The sequence below is a fragment of the Mytilus galloprovincialis genome, chromosome 12, assembly GCF_965363235.1.
Source record: "Mytilus galloprovincialis chromosome 12, xbMytGall1.hap1.1, whole genome shotgun sequence".
NCBI classification, from domain to species: domain Eukaryota; kingdom Metazoa; phylum Mollusca; class Bivalvia; order Mytilida; family Mytilidae; genus Mytilus; species Mytilus galloprovincialis.
This window is the reverse complement of record NC_134849.1, coordinates 74,553,311-74,573,621: the sequence shown is the minus strand read 5'-3', so window position 1 is coordinate 74,573,621 and position 20,311 is coordinate 74,553,311. Positions and strand designations below refer to the sequence as shown.

The following is a 20,311-nucleotide window of genomic DNA, read 5'->3' as shown; positions in this document are numbered from 1 at the left end:
CTCTATCACTGGCGCCAAAAAAATTGTCCTGTCCACGAGTTCTCTTATGAAAATGCTGCGAAGTTTAAAACCGGAAGTCTTGTATGACTTAAAATTTTGTCAGATGGTGGAAACAATATCTGGACGCCTTTATTTTCGTTTTTTCTCCTTAATTAACCCAAACTGAATAATCATAATAGATGACAAATGTGACTGTGCATGGTACAGAACACAGAGACATGATGATTAAATTATTGTGGAAGGAAGAGAAGCAACACACAAAATGAGGTTTTCTCGTTGAATAGTATAGATAAGCCACAAGAGTGCACACACTGAAATGTCTCGCCTTCTTTACTAATCATTGATATTATGTTGATAGTCCTAAGTATAAAGCTTTATTACAACTGTCACATAAACTTAACATTAACCAAGATAGCTAAACAAAGACCAATGAACGATGAAAATGAGGTCAAGGTCAGATGAACCATGCCAGGCAGACATGTACAGCTAACAATGTGTTCCATACAACAAATATAGCTGACCTATTACTTATAGTTTAAGAAAAATAGAACAAAACACAAAAATTTAACACTGTGCAATGAACCGTGCAATTGAGGTCATGGTCAAATAAAACCTGCTGGACTGACATATAGATCATAATATATTTCCATACATCAAATATAGTTGACCTTTGGCATATAATATTAGATAAAAAGACCCAAACTTAAAAACTTAACTTTGACCACTGAACCATGAAAATGAGGTCAAGGTCAGATGACATATGCCCGCTAGACATGTACACCTTACAATCATTCCATACAACAAATATAGTAGACCTATTGCATAAAGTATGAGAAAAACAGACCAAAACACAAAAACTTAACTATAACCACTGAACCATGAAAATGACGTCAAGGTCAGATGACACCTGCCAGTTGGACATGTACACCTTACATTAACATTAACCTTGTTCACTGATCCATGAAATGAGGTCGAGGTCAAGTGAAAACTGTCTGACGGGCATGAGGACCTTGCAAGGTACGCACATACCAAATATAGTTATCCTATTACTTATAATAAGAGAGAATTCAACATTACAAAAATTCTGAACCATGAAAATGAGGTCAAGGACATTGGACATGTGACAGACGGAAACTTTGAACATGAGGTTTCTACATACAAAGTATGAAGCATCCAGGTCTTTCACCTTCTAAAATATAAACCTTTTAAGAAGTTAGCTAACGCCGCGGGATCACTATCAGTAACAGACTGGAGAAAAAGCTGCCTCATGATACGCATGTCTTTCTTCATGCTTGTCTTTATGATTTAAATGAATCCATCTGATCAACTAGAAATATTGTCACCTATAGTTGTTAATGTCTGTGTCATTTTGGTCTTTTTTGGATAGTTGGCTCATTGGCAATCATACCACATCTTCTTTTTTATATTAGCATTGTTCAAATTGACACCACCGAAAAAAAAATACATGCACACAACGGTACCCATCGACACAAAAAATGAATAATGTGGCACTTATTAAGGTATCCCAAATGTATCAAAGTTTGTGGCTATGATTTGTGAACGAATTAAACTTCCATTACTGTTCAAAGTGTGACAGATAGACAGTTCCCCATGATTTACCACGACTAAAGTTTGATAATTACTTATTGTCATATCAGCAATTTAAAAGTCCCCAAAGTTGCACAAACACTGCTCAATTGAGTTATTGTCCCAAAATTTGAAAATCAAAACTATATGTTTATGAATAAAAGTCCAAATACTCCAAAAAGTATTAAAATAAGAAATATTGAAAAAGAACTTATGTTGATATATATTTACAATTAATGAAAATTGCTAAACGCACTTTTGAGTTTTTGTTCGAAGTGTTGACAACGGATAAACAATGGCACACTTTTTAATAAGCTACGGTCACACCTTAACGAATAGCTCGAGCGGACGCCGAATGGATGGAAAAAAAGTTTTCCGTTTACAAAATTTGGTGTACTGACCATATATTATAAAACAGGTTCGTAACGAATGGCTAACGGACACACACAGGACATGTAACATACGAAAAACTTACCGGACAGAATGGAGGTCAAACGTACATCCTATGGACGAGTACCGCATAAAAAAGATAGACACCTAACAGAAGCGTAACGGATTAAACCGATGAACAAGATAAAAGGAAATTAAATGCAGCAATATTGACACATTTAAATCACATGAACGTGACCTTAAAACAATCAAAAAGTTTCCGTGAAACTGGTTTTTGTGTTTAGTCTACACGGTTTATGTTTGCAACATTTAAGTTCGGTCTGGCCTAAATAAGAGCTGCTTGATAGTGTAGACGTGCTCTTACTCCACAATCAATCATGAATAATAAGCATTTATGACATTCAAGAAATCTGACATACCAATACTTGGCATTTCTAATGCTAAATTTTCAATTTGCAGTATTCATTTTCAATTCGGTACGTATCCCTTTCATCTGTTATCCTTCCGCTAATGTCCGTTTCACATTATTTCATCATCTGTTTTATCTGTTATACATCCTTTATATGTCCAGTAGATTGGTTAATTGGTCTACAGGACCTTCAACGGATGTATAACGGACAAGTAACGGAAAGAAAACGGACGAATTCCGTTCAAAACGGACGACTACCGGACGTTAAACAGACTATTCATCCTTTGGACGTATGTTCAAAGCTTTGAACATGCTAAAAGTTTTCCACTGGACAGAAGGGACGTCGCCAAAAAAAACGGAAGCTGAACGGACATGAAACGTTTATGGCCGACCATACGTTCAATGGATATGAGATGTGGCGCAGTGGTCAGTGTATCGGACTACTAACAAAAAGGGTCCTGGTTCAATTCCCGTTCCAGGATGAAAATTCCAGTGACATTTTCGGCTCTCCCTGGACACTATTAGCTAGTATGATCTTGAGGAAACGATGATTTATCTTCGCATGGTACGATAAATCGCTGACCCTTGTTAGGAGAGAGCCATAAACCTAGCACGTAAAAGACACCCTTGTATATTTAAAAAAAAGCAGGTTAATGCTGCTACAAGGCAGCACTCATTCCGAAAAGTGGAAAGGGATTAATGTAAGTTGCAATAACTTGTTTCACAATCCATTACAAATAAATATGTTTAAACTAAACTATCGGATATGAAAGAATTAAATAAACATTTATCTGTTCCGTGTCTGTTCGTGCTATCCGGTAAGGTGTGACCGAGGCTTTATACAAACATTTCAACAGAGATTAAAATATTTACAAATTTTACGAAAACATACACTCAAGCCTTTGGTCATGTTGAGGGTTTAAAACCTATAAAAAACTTACCTGGACAATTCTCCTCACACTGTTGTTTCTTCTGTAGAAATAAAGTATTTAGGAATTAACAATTATTCTGTGAGTATTGCCTGGTACATTTGTAATACATGTACATAGTCCCTTCCTGGTTAAAATTTCATTGTATTGGAACAAAGTTCTACCCATTAAATAACTTGTTATGGTGTAAACTATTTAAGTCAATGTTTTTTAGAATGACGAAAAAAAAGTGTTGAAAACTGATTATTTAAGTGTATTTTCTAAGACAAAGGACCATAACTCTGCTCAAAACCATACAGGCCTTGACAATAACGCTTGTCCGATTGTCCGGTACCAGATGTAAAAAAGGTCGGACAAGTAAAAGCTGTATCAAGCTTGTCCGTCCGGACAAGTACAACTATTCTGCAGAAAATAAATTTAATCCAACTTTGATGAACAAAGTAATTATAAACAAAAAACAAGAAAAAAAATATCAATTTGACATGTTTCTGTATTCTGTTTATTCAAATGCAAAACCTTTTTCTTCAACATGTTTACTTGCAATCGACAATTTTTAATTGGTTCTTTGTCAGGTACTTTTTAACAGGTAAAAGGTATACTATTCTCGGAAACCAGTCTTACTGATCTGAATCAATAATGCGCTTTGTAGATAAGGTAACTTTACAGGATAGTTGTTACTTGAAAGATTCAGCTCCAAGTTTAATAGACAGTTTGGCACCGTAGGAGACATATTTAGTAGACATGATTGATAGACAGTTTGACCAGGCAGGAAACATTTTTGGACCAAGACTAATCAGTACCTCATTTTACTACCTTATTTTGTTCCTTATAATAAATGCCATACCAGTAATTTTTTCACAAAAATATTTTTGTTTATTTACCATAAAATTCACAAACTCATATTTGATCACAAGTAGAAAACAACAATACTTGCAATATGGTGACCTATAGTTGTTAATTTCTGTGTCATTTGGTCGCTTGCAGAGAGTTGTCTCATTGGCAATCAGGCCTTATGATGGCTTATCTTCTTTTTATCAAATGTTTATTGATTGCATTTGAATACTGTAAACTTTTTTCAACTTAAGAAAAAACCAACAGAATACAAATCCAATGAGTGTACAGGCCTATCAGATGGTGCCTCATGTTTAGTCTGGTGAGACTGGCATTGCTGAAAACTAGAACCTAATTCCTGTGTCAAGTCACATGACTAGTTTCGCAGTTGTACTTGACTAATATATAATATTTTTGAAAAGTATTTGAAAAGAAATACATCAAATTCTGTTATATTGTTTAAATTCGTTTTGCTCCTTTAATCAACTAAAAATGTAAAAAAAGGTTATTTTTAATAGAAATTTTTTGGACAAGTAACAATTTTATTCGGACAAGTAAATTTTGGTATGTACTTGTCCTGTAGGACAAGTTGAAAAAAAAGTTATTGTAGAAGCCTGCCATCAGACCAAAACAAAATACAAACTTGATGTGTAACTTGTCCTGTTAAAACTATATACCAATTATCAAGTCAACACCTTCAAGAATGACAAAAAAGGTGCGGAAAACTGATTATTTTAGTGAATTTTCAATATCAAAGGATCATAAGCATTGAGAAAAAAAATGTGGAAAACTTCGTCGGTAGGGGACTAAAAACCATTTGTTGAGAGCTCGGGGGGCCACTTGCTATATAATTAGTGGTAGGGATGAGCCGCTGGAATAGGTCACTTTTTCATGCTCTATGATATATGAAAAGGGTGAGAAATTCAGATGAAATATATCAATAGGTTGATATTATCACTTGCTTGATTATATCATAAGTATCTGAAACTAATCAGATGTCCGTATTTATTCTTGATGCTGTTAAACCACAGTCGTAAATGCATCAGTTATTTGTCAAACCAATTAAACTCTATTTATTCTGCCAGTGATAGATGCAATAAATCCAACTATTTTGACATTTGCACCTAATTATCATTCAAGGGTTTGTATACATAAAACATGATAACAATTATTTAAAGAAATTCCATTGTGACAGCGTCCTTTATGAGGGAACGGCAATGCAACCTTTTATTAATTTTTAATTAATATTTAAACCAGTTAAAATCAGTGAAGGTGTTACACTCTGGGGTGATATTACATTTATCTGACCATAGACGTAATACCATCTATGATCTGACCAAACGTCTTTTATATGTATTGTATTTTGGAATTGAAATATCTTCATAATGAAAGATGTAAAATGGGCAATAAGAAAAAAGTGTTTCAGATATGACGAATTTATTGGAAAAGAAGGTGATTTTATTGCGACTATTTTGCTTCTTAACAAGAACGTGATGATGAGTGGTGAAAATATTGAAATATATCTATAGGTCTTTTTTTTGTTAATTAATATATGAAAAGGGTGGGGTACTTGATGTCTCAGCTGCTAACCCCTACCAAAAAAAGTTTGAAGTGCATCTGTCAGTAAAATGAACTAGAGGGTCCAAGGACCCTGTGTCGCTCACCTGATATTTTTATTTACAATTGATGCTTGATAAATGCAACTGTTGTACTGTCGTTTAGTTTCAGAGATATAATACTAAAAAGTGCGTTTGAAACCTGTTTTATTTCAGCCATGTGGGCAGGCAGGGTCATCATACACAGTGGTCCCTGGATATCCTACTGGTGATTTAAACCAAGTTTGTTTAAATTTGACAGTTGTTTCAGGGGAGAATTTTGTAAAATTTATCTAACGAGAAATGCAAAGTAATGAGAAAGTTGTGAAGTTGTTTTGTTGTTGCGCAACCCCCCCGCTCCCCCTTTGCCAAAAAAACCAAAAAGGTAATAAAAAAATATCATATAAGGGCAATCTATCCTATTAATGATTTCTGCAAAATTCAGTTGATTGTGCAAGGGTTGTATAGCCAGCTGAGGTCGTTAAAAACTCTCTTTTGTTGTTGCAGTTAGATCTTGACCTGATAAACAATTTTACCACATGTCAGATTTGCTCTAAATGCTTTGGTTTTTGAGTGATAAGCCAAAAACTGCATTTTACCCCTATGTTCTATTTTTAGCCATGGCGGCCATCTTAGTTGGTTGGCCAGGTCACCGGACACATTTTTTAAACTAGATACCTGAATGAAGATTGTGGCCAAGTTTGGTTTAATTTGGCCCATTAGTTGCAGAGGAGAAGATTTTTGTAAAAGATAAAGTTCTAAGATTTACGAAAAATGGTTAAAAATTGACTATAAAGGGCAATAACTCCTAAAGGGGTCAACAGACCATTTTGGTCATGTTGACTTATTTGTAGATCTTACTTTGCTTAACATTTTTGCTGTTTACAGTTTATCTCTATCTATAATAATATTCAAGATAATAACCATAAACAGCAACATTTCCTTAAAATTACCAATTCAGGGGCAGCAACCTATCAACCGGTTGTCAGATTCATCTCAAAATTTCAGGGCAGATAGATCTTCACCTGATAAACAATTTTACGACATGTCAGATTTGCTCTAAATGCTTTGGTTTTTGAGTTATAAGCCAAAAACTGCATTTTACCCCTATGTTCTATTTTTAGCCATGGCGGCCATCTTGGTTGGTTGGGCGGGTCACCGGACACAATTTATAAACTAGATACCCTAATAATGATTTTGGCCATGTTTGGTTAAATTTGGCCCAACAGTTTCAGAGGAGAAGATTTTTGTAAAAGTTAACGACTACGGACGCCAAGTGATGAGAAAAGCTCACTTGGCCCTTCGGGCCAGGTGAGCTAAAAACGAAGTATACCTAACAATCAATCCTTCCATGCACCTTTTATAGTTGACATATTGCTGAAAGTATTCAATAAATGAACGAAAACATGAAAATTAACATTCACAAAAAAAAACCATAAAAATTAGGGCAAAACCAGATACAATTCGCCAGACAGACATGTACACATTACAATTATTCAATACAATACATGTAGTGGCCCCATTACTAATGGCATCTTAAACACAGACTAAACCACAATAACTTTACATTAACCAATGATTGCACCATATACATGAGGTCAAGGACAAACCAAACCTGCCAGTCCGACATTAGACCTTACACTTATCACACACACCACATTTAGTTTATCTATTGTTTATAGTATCCGAGATAACAACTTTACCATAAACACTGGTTGAGGTAGCGAGAAGCCCGAATGAGGAATATATAGTTATACTTTAAATCACTGTAAGTGACAATGTCGTATGACAAAATAATCAATTTTTTTTCAAACAGTTGTTTATGCATTGTTTTATTTCTTTTTATCTTTTGCTTATTGACCAAACCATATCATATACTATACCTTATCTTGGTTCCAAACAGTGGAGTTTCCTGTGTTATGTGAAATGTTATGTTTGTCACAAACCCATTGATTGGTCTGCAAAGCTTCTTCTTCGCTGATAAAGCAGTTCAACTTGGAGCATGAATATTCAATATGGAAAGGTAATTGTTGGCTGCATTCTTCATGGATTGTGGACTGATAAAAATCTGAAATTCTTTCCATTGTTGTAACCAAGCATTCCTTAACTCCAGTGGCTATATCTGGTACTATAAGTCCAGCGGAGGTTTTATGGACTATATACAGAAGAATATTGTTGCCTTCAACGCATACTACAATATCATGTGCCTTGTCAAATGATACTACAATAAATCCTGAAAAGAGGAGTTTTCTCCCTTCATACTGCTTCAAAGTCCACATGCTCAGACATGCACTGATCAGACGATTGGGCAAAGCTGGTGGTATGACAGTCCCTTTAAAAACAAACGCTAAACATATAGCTCTCTCTGGTGTACATTCTTTGTCCATGAAGCTGGTAGTATTTCTTTCTGTGACCATACAGGGAACAAAGAAGTTATCTACTGATAACCGACTGCCTGTTGCTGTATCATATCTACGTTGCTCTGCCAGGATGTCTAAATGGATGAGGATGTTGAATATAAACTCTTTGTATAGTAAAATTGCACGGAATTCCTTTTGTTCCCAAATGTTGTACATGTCGTCCCTGCATATTATCCCACTGTCTGACATTCTTCTGAAAATGTCCTGCATTCTTCTTTTCTTTGGCCAAAATAACTTGTCTGAAAAAAAATAATAGACTGAGGTTAAACTTTCTGGGGATATTAACGTACATTTTTTCCTATTTTCATAACTGATTGTTTCAAATGATACATAATTCCACTGGACTTTCAAATAATAAATAAGACACCTGTATCATCCGGAAAAAAGTTCAAGCACATGAACTTTAAAATAACTGATTTATATACTGCAATTGCAAATATGTTTTAAGGCCGTCACATTGCATTGATTGTGTATTTATTTGCTATATGCCTTCGCTAACCAGTAATGGCATTGTCTATGACGTTGATAATGTGTTTCCTTTGAGGTTTATTTATGACGACAATACACAATACAGGTTTACAGAATATTTCATTTGAAACAGTTGTACATGTTGTAAGAGTTATAGATTATGAGTTATACCCACACTGTCTTGAAATATAAGTTTGAGTTTGCTTGGCAACCTCTAAAATTGAAATAAGGAAACCGTCACCTACAATGAGTTTGAACATGTCAGGTCATTTGTAACGCGTACAAACTGTCTTCCATTGAATTTAAGTATTTAGATGTTTTTTCAATAAAATATACTAAAAAGTAAAATCACAATAATACTTAACTTCGAGCAAAATTTAACTAGAGGCTCTAAAGAGCCTGTGTCGCTCACCTTGGTCTATGTGCATATTAAACAAAGGACACAAATGGATTCATGACAAAATTGTATTTTGGTGATGGTGATGTGTTTGAAGTTCTTACTTTACTGAATGATTTTGCTTCTTACAATTATATCTATAATGAACTTTGCCCATTAGTAACAGAGAACTATATTTGGTAAAAATTTACATAAATTTACCAAATTAATGAAAATTGTTAAAAATTGACTATAAAGGGCAATAACTCCTTAAGGGGTCAATTGACCATTTAGGTCATGTTGACTTATTTGTAGATCTTACTTTGCTGAACATTATTGCTGTTTACAGTTTATCGCTATCTATAATAGTATTCAAGATAACCAAAAACGGCAAAATTTCTTTAAAAATTACCAATTGGAGGGCAGCAACCCAACAACCAGTTGTCCAATTCATCTGAAAAATTCAGGGCAGATAGATATTGACTTGATTAACAATTTAACTTCTTGTCAGATTTGCTCTAGATGCTTTGGTTTCATAGTTATAAGCCAGAAACTGCATTTTACCCCTATGTTCTATTTTTAGCCGTGGCAGCCATCTTGGTTGAATGGCCAGGTCATCGGACACATTTTTCAAACTAGATACCCCAAAGATGATTGTGGCCTAGTAGTTTCAGTGGAGATTTTGTAAAAGATTACTTAGATTTATGAAAAATGGTTAAAAGTTGACTATAAAGGGCAATAACTCCTAAAGTGGTCAACTGACCATTTTGGTCATGTTGACTTATTTGTAGATCTTACTTTGCTGAACATTATTGCTGTTTACAATTTATCTCTATCTATAATAATATTCAAGATAATAACAAAAAACAGCAAAATTTCCTCAAAATTACCAATTCAGGGGCAGCAACCCAACAACCGATTGACCGATTCATCTGAAAATTTCAGGGCAGATAGATCTTGACCTGATAAACATTTATATCCCCATGTCAGATTTCCTCAAAATGCTTTGATTTTTGAGTTATAAGCCAAAAACTGCATTTTACCCCTATGTTCTATTTTTAGCGGTGGCGGCCATCTTGGTTGGTTGACCAGGTCACGCCACACATTTTTTAAACAAGATACCCCAAAGATGATTGTGGCCAAGTTTGAATTAATTTGGCGCAGTAGTTTCAGAGGAGAAGCTTTTTGTAAAAGATTACTTTAATTTACGAAAAATGGTTAAAAATTGACTATAAAGGGCAATAACTCCTAAACGGGTCAACTGACCATTTTGGTCATGTTGACTTATTTGTAGATCTTACTTTGCTGAACATTACTGCTGTTTACAGTTTATCTCTATCTATAATAATATTCAAGATAATAACCAAAAACAGCAAAATTTCCTCAAAATTACCAATTCAGGGGCAGCAACCCAACAACCCATTGACCGATTCATCTGAAAATTTCAGGGAAGATAGATCTTGACCTGATAAACATTTTTATCCCATGTCAGATTTCCTCAAAATGCTTTGTTTTTTGAGTTATAAGCCAAAAACTGCATTTTACCCCTATGTTCTATTTTTAGCGGTGGCGGCCATCTTGGTTGGTTGACCAGGTCACGCCACACATTTTTTAAACTAGATACCCCAAAGATGATTGTGGCCAAGTTTGAATTAATTTGGCCCAGTAGTTTCAGAGGAGAAGATTTTTGTAAAAGATTACTTAAATTTACGAAACATGGTTAAAAATTGACTATAAAGGGCAATAACTCCTAAACGGGTCAACTGACCATTTTGGTCATGTTGACTTATTTGTAGATCTTACTTTGCTGAACATTATTGCTGTTTACAGTTTATCTCTATCTATAATAATATTCAAGATAATAACCAAAAACAGCAAAATTTCCTCAGATTTGCTCTAAATGCTTTGGTTTTTGAGTTATAAGCCAAAAACTGCATTTTACCCCTATGTTCTATTTTTAGCCGTGGCGGCCATCTTGGTTGGTTGACCGGGTCACGCCACACATTTTTTAAACTAGATACCCCAATGATGATTGTGGCCAAGTTTGGTTTGATTTGGCCCAGTAGTTTCAGAGGAGAAGATTTTTGTAAAAGCTAACGCAGGACGACACCGGACGCCGGACGCCGGACGCAAAGTGATGAGAAAAGCTCACTTGGCCCTTTGGGCCAGGTGAGCTAAAAAAGGAAAGTTCCTAATCAAGTGGAAAATTTAAAAGCTCAAACAAATCAAACGAATCGAAAACAGCTCTTACACCAATAATTTCCTATAAATTATACCAATAATTTCCTACAAATTATACCAATAATTTCCTTCAAATTATACAAATAATTCTACACATTATACCAATAATTTCCTACAAATTATCCCAATATTTTCCAACAAATCAAACAAAGTAGTTCCTTCTATTACTCGATACTGTATTTGTTCATTATGTAAATATTCATCATTAATTTTTGTGAAACAAACAGACTCCTGCATCTTCTAATTTAAAAAATTGCCAGTTCTATTGTCCTATTGAATAAACACAATAAATATTGTTCTCTGTGTATTTTTTGTCACTGGGCCCTTACAATTTCTTATAAGAGAAATATATCACCTATTGATAACTTTACATAAGAAAGAGACAGGTGAATGCTAAATACAATAACGGTAAAAAATATGGATGAAAATATGTTATTTTCAAAATTATAGTTAGTTAGATGATCACACATCGGATATTAAAACAATCCAATGTTGGAGGGGAGCTAACGGTTTTAACTCGCATAAAAGAGGTCAGTTGACAGGTATGCTAAATGTATTCATTGTTCAACTTTGGACAGTCTTTCTTTAAAGTTTTAATCTTTTAATCAAACTTGTTGATATCATTGGTGTAAATTGTCAAATAATGAAAAAGTGTCTGCATGAGTCATTTGGATTGAAATACAATACTGAGCAGGGTTTTGCATTAATTGTTTAATAACACGCCCAATTACATGTCACTGTGACCATCACTTCAAACTACTTACATCACATATTGTACTTAAAAAGACGTGACATAATATCGGCAGTTTTTAACTGTGCTAAACTATACTTGACTGTTGTCTCGACTTGACTCAATAAGCCTGATTAAATACTTGATAAATTTGGTAAAGTCTGATATGGTCCCGACCCAGCCTTGGACAATGTTGATGTTGCCACTTCATAAGGGACTTTCTGTTTTGAATTTTCCTCTGTGTTTAATATTTCTGTGATTTTACTTTTGACCAAATTATAAATGATATATTGAAATTTCATTTAAGTCGTTTCAATATAGAAGTTGAAAATGACTTGCAAACCTGACAAGTTAAGGACTCTTTGCTTTAATCGGTATGTTTTTTTTATCTCAACAAAAACTATTTAATTATGTAATTTATCATTTAAAGATTTCACATTGCTGGCATTATGAAGTATAATGTGTAGTCGTGTTCTCTCATTTGACAAATGACAACATTGTTAACAATAAATTACATCTTGTATTGACATAAATACCTGTCACAAAGGACCTCATGACCTCCACCATAAGTAGTGGGTTGATTATGACATAATCTCTGAGATGCTGGGTGTCAAAGTACACGATCTTTCCCAGTGAGTGCTGGAAATGAAGGAAATGAGGAAGTTGTTCTAAATCCAGAACGGACACCTTGCTGATTGCATTTAATTCCTCAACTTCATCCAATGACAGGATTTGTTTTCCTGCGGCAACCAACTCAGCTATCTCCAGTTCAAGTGGGACCCAAGCGTTTGGCATCCTCTCCCCCCAACATGGATGGTCGAAAGTTAGCTCTGTAATAGCCTTCTTCAGGGTTTCAATTTCGTGATCACCTTTATCAGTTGCATTGACAAATATTTGTTTGTCAAGAACAAGATGATTTCGTCCCTCGTGGTCCTTAAATAATTCCTCTACTTCGCTGTACAATAGTGCACGTCTGGTTTCTACATCCTCCTGCCAACAAAATAAATAAGAGTTAACATGAAGAAATAATCATTGCATGGAATGACACACACTAATCTTTATTCCGCTGCAGTAAGTACATTCTGAGACATCATGTACAATTTACAATGACTACACACTGCAGTAAGTACATTCTGAGACATCATATACAATTTACAATGACTACACACTGCAGTAAGTACATACTAAGCTGCTATCTTTACTATGACCTAATTTGTTACCATCTATCTAATGAACACAGTCTATGCTGTATTAGGTAAACAAAGCATGACTGTAGCGGCCCCCTCTTATGGTAGTCAGTGGGACTGTATAAAAAGTTCTGGATCCTCCACTGGTAAAAATTCAAAGGAGATCACTAACATGAAGCTTCAGACCAAATCGAAATATCATGGAACAAATGGAAACAATGGACAGATGTAGAGAAGTCTACCTCCCCTTTTGACGTATGGAAATTACTTCATGTACTTGGCCAAAAATTGTTTGTTTCCCCTCCCCCGACCGACCCGGTAAAATCACCGCAACCCCAAAAATATATTGGCTATTCTTGTCCACTAATTTTTTTTGCTATGTTGGTTATTGGTGATTTCTTTTCGATGCTGTAGTCAACGAGCGTTGGTTTTTGGTGATACCTTTCCAATACTGTAGTCAACAAGTGTTTTAATCAAGGCATTTTTGCATTGAAGCGTCTACATGATTTCGAATCAAGGAAAACAAACAAAATGCTTTGCCACACGATTTGAAAATTAAAAAAAACTGAAGCATCTTTCAACCCGCTGAGTGCATCTTGATTTGCTTTGTGTCTAACCTCTGTTCCTGTTTAAAGGATAAAATCTTAAAGACTTTGAGTAAAAATGTTCTGAATCATGCTTTAAAATCTATCTACTTTGTCTTTGAACAGGTTGGGCACAAGTCAGGAAATGTGGGATACATGTATTCCCTGCTTTCAGGGAACGTCCCTGTTTTCTGGTGTAAAAAACTAGAGGCTCTAAACTTAAGTCTAAAGAGCCTATGTCGCTCATCTTGGTCTATGTGCATATTAAACAAAGGACACATATGGATTGATAACAAAATTATGTTTGTAGATCTTACTATACTGAACATATTTGTTATTACAATTTTCTCTATCTATAATAAACTTGGCCCTTTAGATACATGTACAGAGGAAAACATTTTGTAAAAATTTACAAAAGTTTACCAAATTAATGAAAATTATTAAAAATTGACTCTAAAAGGCAATAACTCCTTAAAGGGGTCAACTGACCATTTTAGTCATGATGACTTATTTTTCGATCTTACTTTGCTGAACATTATTGCTGTTTACAGTTTATCTCTATCTATTATAGTATTCAAGATAAAAACCAAAAACTAGAGGCTCTCAAGAGCCTGTGTCGCTCACCTGTTACTGTATATACTGATGTCGGCCATCTTGGTTGGTAGTCGGGGTCATTAGACACTTTTTTAAAATAGATACCCTAGTAATGATTGTGGCCAAGTTTGGTTAAATTTTGCCCATAGTTTTAGAAAAGAAGATTTTTGTACAAGTTGTAGGATTCATCTGAAAATTTGTGAGGGGATAGATCTTATTCTGATGGACATTTAAATCTTGAAAGATTTGCCCTAAATGTCTTAGTTTCAAAGATATAAAGCAAAAACTACATTTTACCACTATGTTCTAATTTAAGCCATGTCGGCCATTTTGTTTGGAAAGGGGGTCATCTGACACATTTTGTAAACTATATACCACAATTATGATTGTTGCCAAGTTAGTTTAAATTTGGCCCAGTAGTTTGAGAGAAGAAGATTTTTGTACAAGTTACAAAAAATGACAAAAAAGTTGGTAAAATTTACTATACAGGGCAATAACTCCTTAAGGGGTTGACTTACCATTTTGGTCATGTTGACTTATTAGTAGGTTTTATTTTGCTGAACATTATTGCTGTTTACAGTTTATCTCTATCTATAATAGTATTCAAAATAATAACCAAAAACTGCAAAATTTCCTTAAAATTACCAATTCAGGGGCAGCAACCCAACAACCGGTTGTTTGATTCGTCTGAATATTTCAGGGCAGATACATTTGACCTGATCAACAATTTCACCCCATGTCAGATTTGCTCTAAATGCTTTGGTTTTTAAGATATAAGCCAAAATCTACATTTTACCCCTGTGTTCTATTTTTAGCCATGGCGGCCATCTTGGTTTGATGGCCAGGTTATCGGACACATTTATTAAACTAGATACCCCAAGTATGGTTAAAATTGACCCAGTAGTTTCAGAGGAGAAGATTTTTGTAAAAGTTAACAGACGACGACGACGGACGCAAAGTGATGAGAAAAGCTCACTTGGCCCTTCGGGCCAGGTGAGCTAAAAACCAGTTTAAATGGGATTTCCTTTTTCAATTTATTGCATGAAAATTACAAAAGGGCACATTTTAACGTTATAACTGTATCAGTAGAATTCATAAATACTTATTAAAATTATTTTAGGAAATACAAAACATGAATATAAAGTGAATCCTTGTTTCTTCTAGAACTCGAAAAAACATACAAATCTTTATTTAGGAATCAATTGACCAAGCTGCATGATCCAGGGGTAACTGAACATAACTGAATTATGTTCACTTCTATTGAAAATTTTTATTCATTGAATTTTAATTCCCAAGTGATAAACATACATGTATCTTTTTGTCATCTCATAATTGATGATCAAGGTATGAATTGGTGAACAAAGGAATTGTTTTGTTGTGAGTTATGCATCAAATTAGACTTGAAATTTTAACTGAAAAAACACTTGCTATCATTAAGCATTGTTATCACAAGTAGAATGTGCGCTTTTGTAGATTTCATTACATTAAATGAATAGGAAAATAAGGAGGTCCCTGTATACTGTTTTTTTTTAACACCAGAAAACTGGGGTGTACACTGAATTAGAATACAGGGAATACCCCCCTTTTCTTGACTTGAGCCTTACCTGTTGAATTTTGTACAAATTCAATATAGAAAACCATATCAAGGAATATAATAAAATAATTTGCCTTCCTACCTACCCATACCCTAACAACCTCAGTCCGGGGAGGTGAAACAGATATTTATAATGTTGGCCCTATTGATAAATATCTAGCATTTGTCTAGATTTCCTAAGGAATGCTTTGTATAAAATACCTATTTATATATTTAGCACTGGTACTTTGTACTTATGGGTTACAACACACAAGATCTTAGGAATGCCTGTATAAAAGACTTAGCTTACATGTATCTATATATTTGTCACTTACCACTGGTATCTTGTCCTTATGTGTGGCAACAAACAAGATCTTAGGGATGCCAGCATACACCACTTTACAATATGTTAGGATTGAGTTTACCCAATGCAAAAGGAAGACTGAAAGTAGAATAAAACTAAAATACAATATGTGATATGAGTTGTAATGCATCTTTATAATATCTTAGTACCTGATATCTAATAATGTAAATGTTATTATTTGTAATATTTGTAAAAACAGAGACAATCAAAAACTAGGAGTTCAACTAGATATCATTGAGATGGGAGCCATCTCTGTGCACCCCACTGTGAATAATGCATATATTGTGGTAAAAAAATCGGAACTTTAACATTGGACATGGGGTTGTCAACTGAAACAAAAGTTTTTGACTATGACCTTTGACCTAGGAAGTTGTACATAAATTATAACACACCCTCTGGTGTTGGTTAATATACACATCAAGTATAAACTTTGAAATCATAACAGTTCTCAAGATATTAAGCGGACACAATCTTTACCATAGGACATGGGGTTGTAAACTAAAACCAAAGTTTTTGACCTTGACATTTGACCTAGGAAGTTGTACATACATTATGACACACCATCTGGTGTTGGTTAATATACATGTAGAGTATAAACTTTGAAATCATAAGGGTTCTCAAGATATAGAGCAGACACAATTTGTTACGGACGGACAGACAGACTGATCACTGTACCCGTCCCTAGGATTTTCATGGCATTCCATCTATGCCATCGATTTTTCATGGAAAAAGGATGGAACTGATGTAAAATTTGATGAAATTCCATGAAATTCATGGCAAAATTTTTCCATGGCCAAAATTGCCATCGTTTTCATATTTGCCATGAAAGAAATTTCATGGAAAGGATGAAAATCTATGACAATCAATGGCAAACTTTGGACTTTAACTTTTTGGGGGGATGGAAACGGTGGCAAACTTGGACTTTGAAATTTTTAAGGAAGGCAAACGATGGAAAAGCAGCACTTAGAAATTTTCTAAGATGAAAACGAAGGCAAATTGGACTTAGAATATTTTGATGAGTTGAAACATTAAAAGTTACTGAAAACATTATCAAAAATCTAAATACATGTTTAGATTCAGCATATCAAAGAACCTTAATAATTCCAGTTTTGTTGAAATCAAACAAAAGCTTAATTATTTTGGACCCCGATTTGCACCAACATGAAAACTTGGCCCATATACAAAATCTTAATAATAAATCTTAATGTTTAGATTCAGCAAATCAAAGAACCCAAAGAATTTATTTTTTGTTAAAATTAATCTAATTAATGAGGACCAATTTGAAAACGGGACCCAAAATAAAAAATCTGAATACTGTTAGATTTTGCATATCAAAGAACATCAAGGAATCAATTTTTGATGAAATTAAACAAAGTTTGATTTTGGACCCTTTAGAACTCCTTAATGTAAACCAATTTGATAACAGGTCTAAAAAATCAAAAGTCGAAATACATGGTTAGATTCAGCATATCGAAGAACTCCTTATATTTAATTTTGTTGAATGCAAACAAAAAGTTTAATTTTGGACCTTAATGTGGTCACAATGAACCAACTTAAAAGTTGAAGTTGGCCCATAATCAAAAATCTAAATCTAAATACATGTTAATATTCAGCATATCAAAGAACACCAACAATTCAATTTTTGTTGTAATCAAACTGAGTTTAATTTTGGACCCTGGGGCCTTAATGTGGACCAACTGGAAAACGGGACCCAAAGTTAAAAATCTAAATACAGTTGCATTTGGCATATCAAAGAACCCTAAGAATTCAATTGTTTATGAAATCATACTTAGTCTTATTTTGGAGCCTTTTGGACCTTAATGTAGACCAATTTGAAACAAGACCAAAAATTAAAAATTAAAATACACAGTTAGATTTGGCATATCAAAGAACTCCAATAAATAAATTCAATTTTTGATGAAATAAAACAAAGTTTAATTTTGGACCCTTTGGACCTCAATGTGCACCAATTTAAAAATGGGGCCCAAATTCCAAAAACTTAATACATGGTAACATTTAGAATATTAAAGAAGAACCCCGAGAATTCAAGAATAAAACCCCTAAATTGAAAGGGTAAAGAAATAAGCAATCTATACAAAGTATTAGAAAAGTATTCTTTTTGGCCCCTTATTCCTTAACTGTTGGACCATAACCATTAAAATCAATCCCAATCTTCCTTTTGTGGTTTCAATCCTTGTGTATAAATTTCACTTATAAAACTTAAGATACTGATAAGTGTCTTAAAAAGTGTGTATGGGAAAAAGAGGGGGGTAAATCGTTTGATACTGAATTTTGTTTGAAAAAAGAAATAAAATGCATTAATTTTTTTCACATAGTATATATATTTCAATGATTCCTGCATAAAAATAACATGTACAGATATTTGAAATAGTTCAACAAAGATCGTAATTTATGTTATTCATATTTTCGCGGGATTTGAACAGGAAGTTATATTCCGCATGCGCATTACTTAAACACGCGCCTCTCCGGTTTTTGAAAATATAGAACAACAAAGAACGAACAGTCGAGGAGAAACTTGCCGTTTATCAAGTATCATTATGGTATGTCGATATTTCTATGTGGCTATCACTGTTTTTCATATGTATGAATTGTATCTAGAAACTCCAAAAAGGTATCAAAATTGCACAATCAGAGATAAATATAACGTCAACATTGAATCCCGATGAAGTTTGAACACATGGAAGGGCGACAGTGAACAATATATATTATCATATATAATTTCTTCCATTATACTATTTTTAAGTGCATTTTATGTTAGAAGCATGTTCATTTTCACCTAGAGTAAACTAGCTTAAAAATTCAATTAAGAAAAAAAGGGGGGGTTACACTGGCGTTTACAGTCAAATTAGTCATTACTGTGATCAAGTACATTTCCTGACATGTATACCAATAATATGTGTCTTTGTTTTGTTTAACTGTAAGGCTTGGTGAACAACAGCGTGATTGTTCAGTCAAACTCAAATGATATTGAAAGATTTTTTTCTGTAAGGTACATGTACATGTATGATAAGTATCTTAGTATTTACATAAAATTTTCAATGAAATTTTACAGGCCTATTGTAGAACAGAACATCAAGAATCACAGCTTTCAACAGAAAGTCAATGTACCATTCCCACAAGTAGCAGAAACTTTATGGATACACCAAAGAAAGAAAATTGGACAGAAACCAGTGTCAAACAAGAAAAATGACCGCAATATATATGTACGTATCATCACAATGAAAAATTATTAAAGGTCAATGTCACTTGCTTTTACTATAAGGGTAAATATGCCTTCATCTACTGTTAGTAAAAAGACGGTGACTGACGTTTTATTATGTAAGACAAAATCAAAACGTTAATGGACATGAACTAAATCTGGGAAAATAAAACCAACAATACAAACTATATGATATCTACAATCAACTGTTTCTTTTGTGGTCAGTAATAGTCACTCTCACCACGATTAAAACATTATGTTAATAATACAATACAACTATATATAGAGGAATATGGGGAAATGTTATCAATGCAGCAAAAGATATGGGTATAGAAAGCTGTATAAACTTTTATTTATAATTTGCACTTCAATTTGTGACATGATAGCTGTTGGAAGGTCGCTGTGTGCTCTAAAATAAGTATCACACATTATTTCTTGATAAGAGTACCAAACACCAGCAGTGCAAAATATCAAACACATTTTTGGTTAATTTTATTTCACTAGTATATATATATGATATTTTTCAGAATAAAAATTAATATATATGGTAACTTTTTATTCTAGGCATCATACGAAAGAAATGGAAAGTTGTCCACCAGGTCATCAACCATCTGCCGAAGCCAAGTAAGGAACACAAGACTAGATAGACGTCAGATAGCAATAATGAACTTTGAACATTTCCAAAATGTTTAACTTTACATTAAAACATAGTCTAATTTTAATAGTTTTTATTATTTTAATCTATTTTGCTAGCAATATATGGCAATGAAATTTAAACGGTGAAGCTTTATTTTAAAAGTAATCAGGTTAATT

The 20,311-nt window shown here is 33.8% G+C and overlaps 1 protein-coding gene and 1 long non-coding RNA gene across 2 annotated transcripts in view; one reads left to right on the top strand and one right to left on the bottom strand.

Moving 5' to 3' along the window:
- The window catches only part of LOC143054829 (uncharacterized), a 97,356-nt gene that overhangs the window by 16,510 nt on the left and 60,535 nt on the right, over positions 1-20,311 (bottom strand). The window contains exons 7-10 of the mRNA XM_076227879.1: positions 16,250-16,356; positions 12,513-12,966; positions 7,625-8,400; positions 3,328-3,358 (exon numbers count right to left, since the gene is read on the bottom strand). Of these exons, the coding sequence (XP_076083994.1) occupies positions 3,328-3,358; positions 7,625-8,400; positions 12,513-12,966; positions 16,250-16,356 (1,368 nt within the window). The remainder of the gene's footprint in view (positions 1-3,327; positions 3,359-7,624; positions 8,401-12,512; positions 12,967-16,249; positions 16,357-20,311) is intronic.
- LOC143053795 (uncharacterized) lies at positions 18,735-20,220 on the top strand. Its single transcript, XR_012971455.1, has 3 exons — positions 18,735-18,839; positions 19,352-19,502; positions 20,063-20,220. It is a non-coding gene; the product is annotated as an uncharacterized LOC143053795 (long non-coding RNA).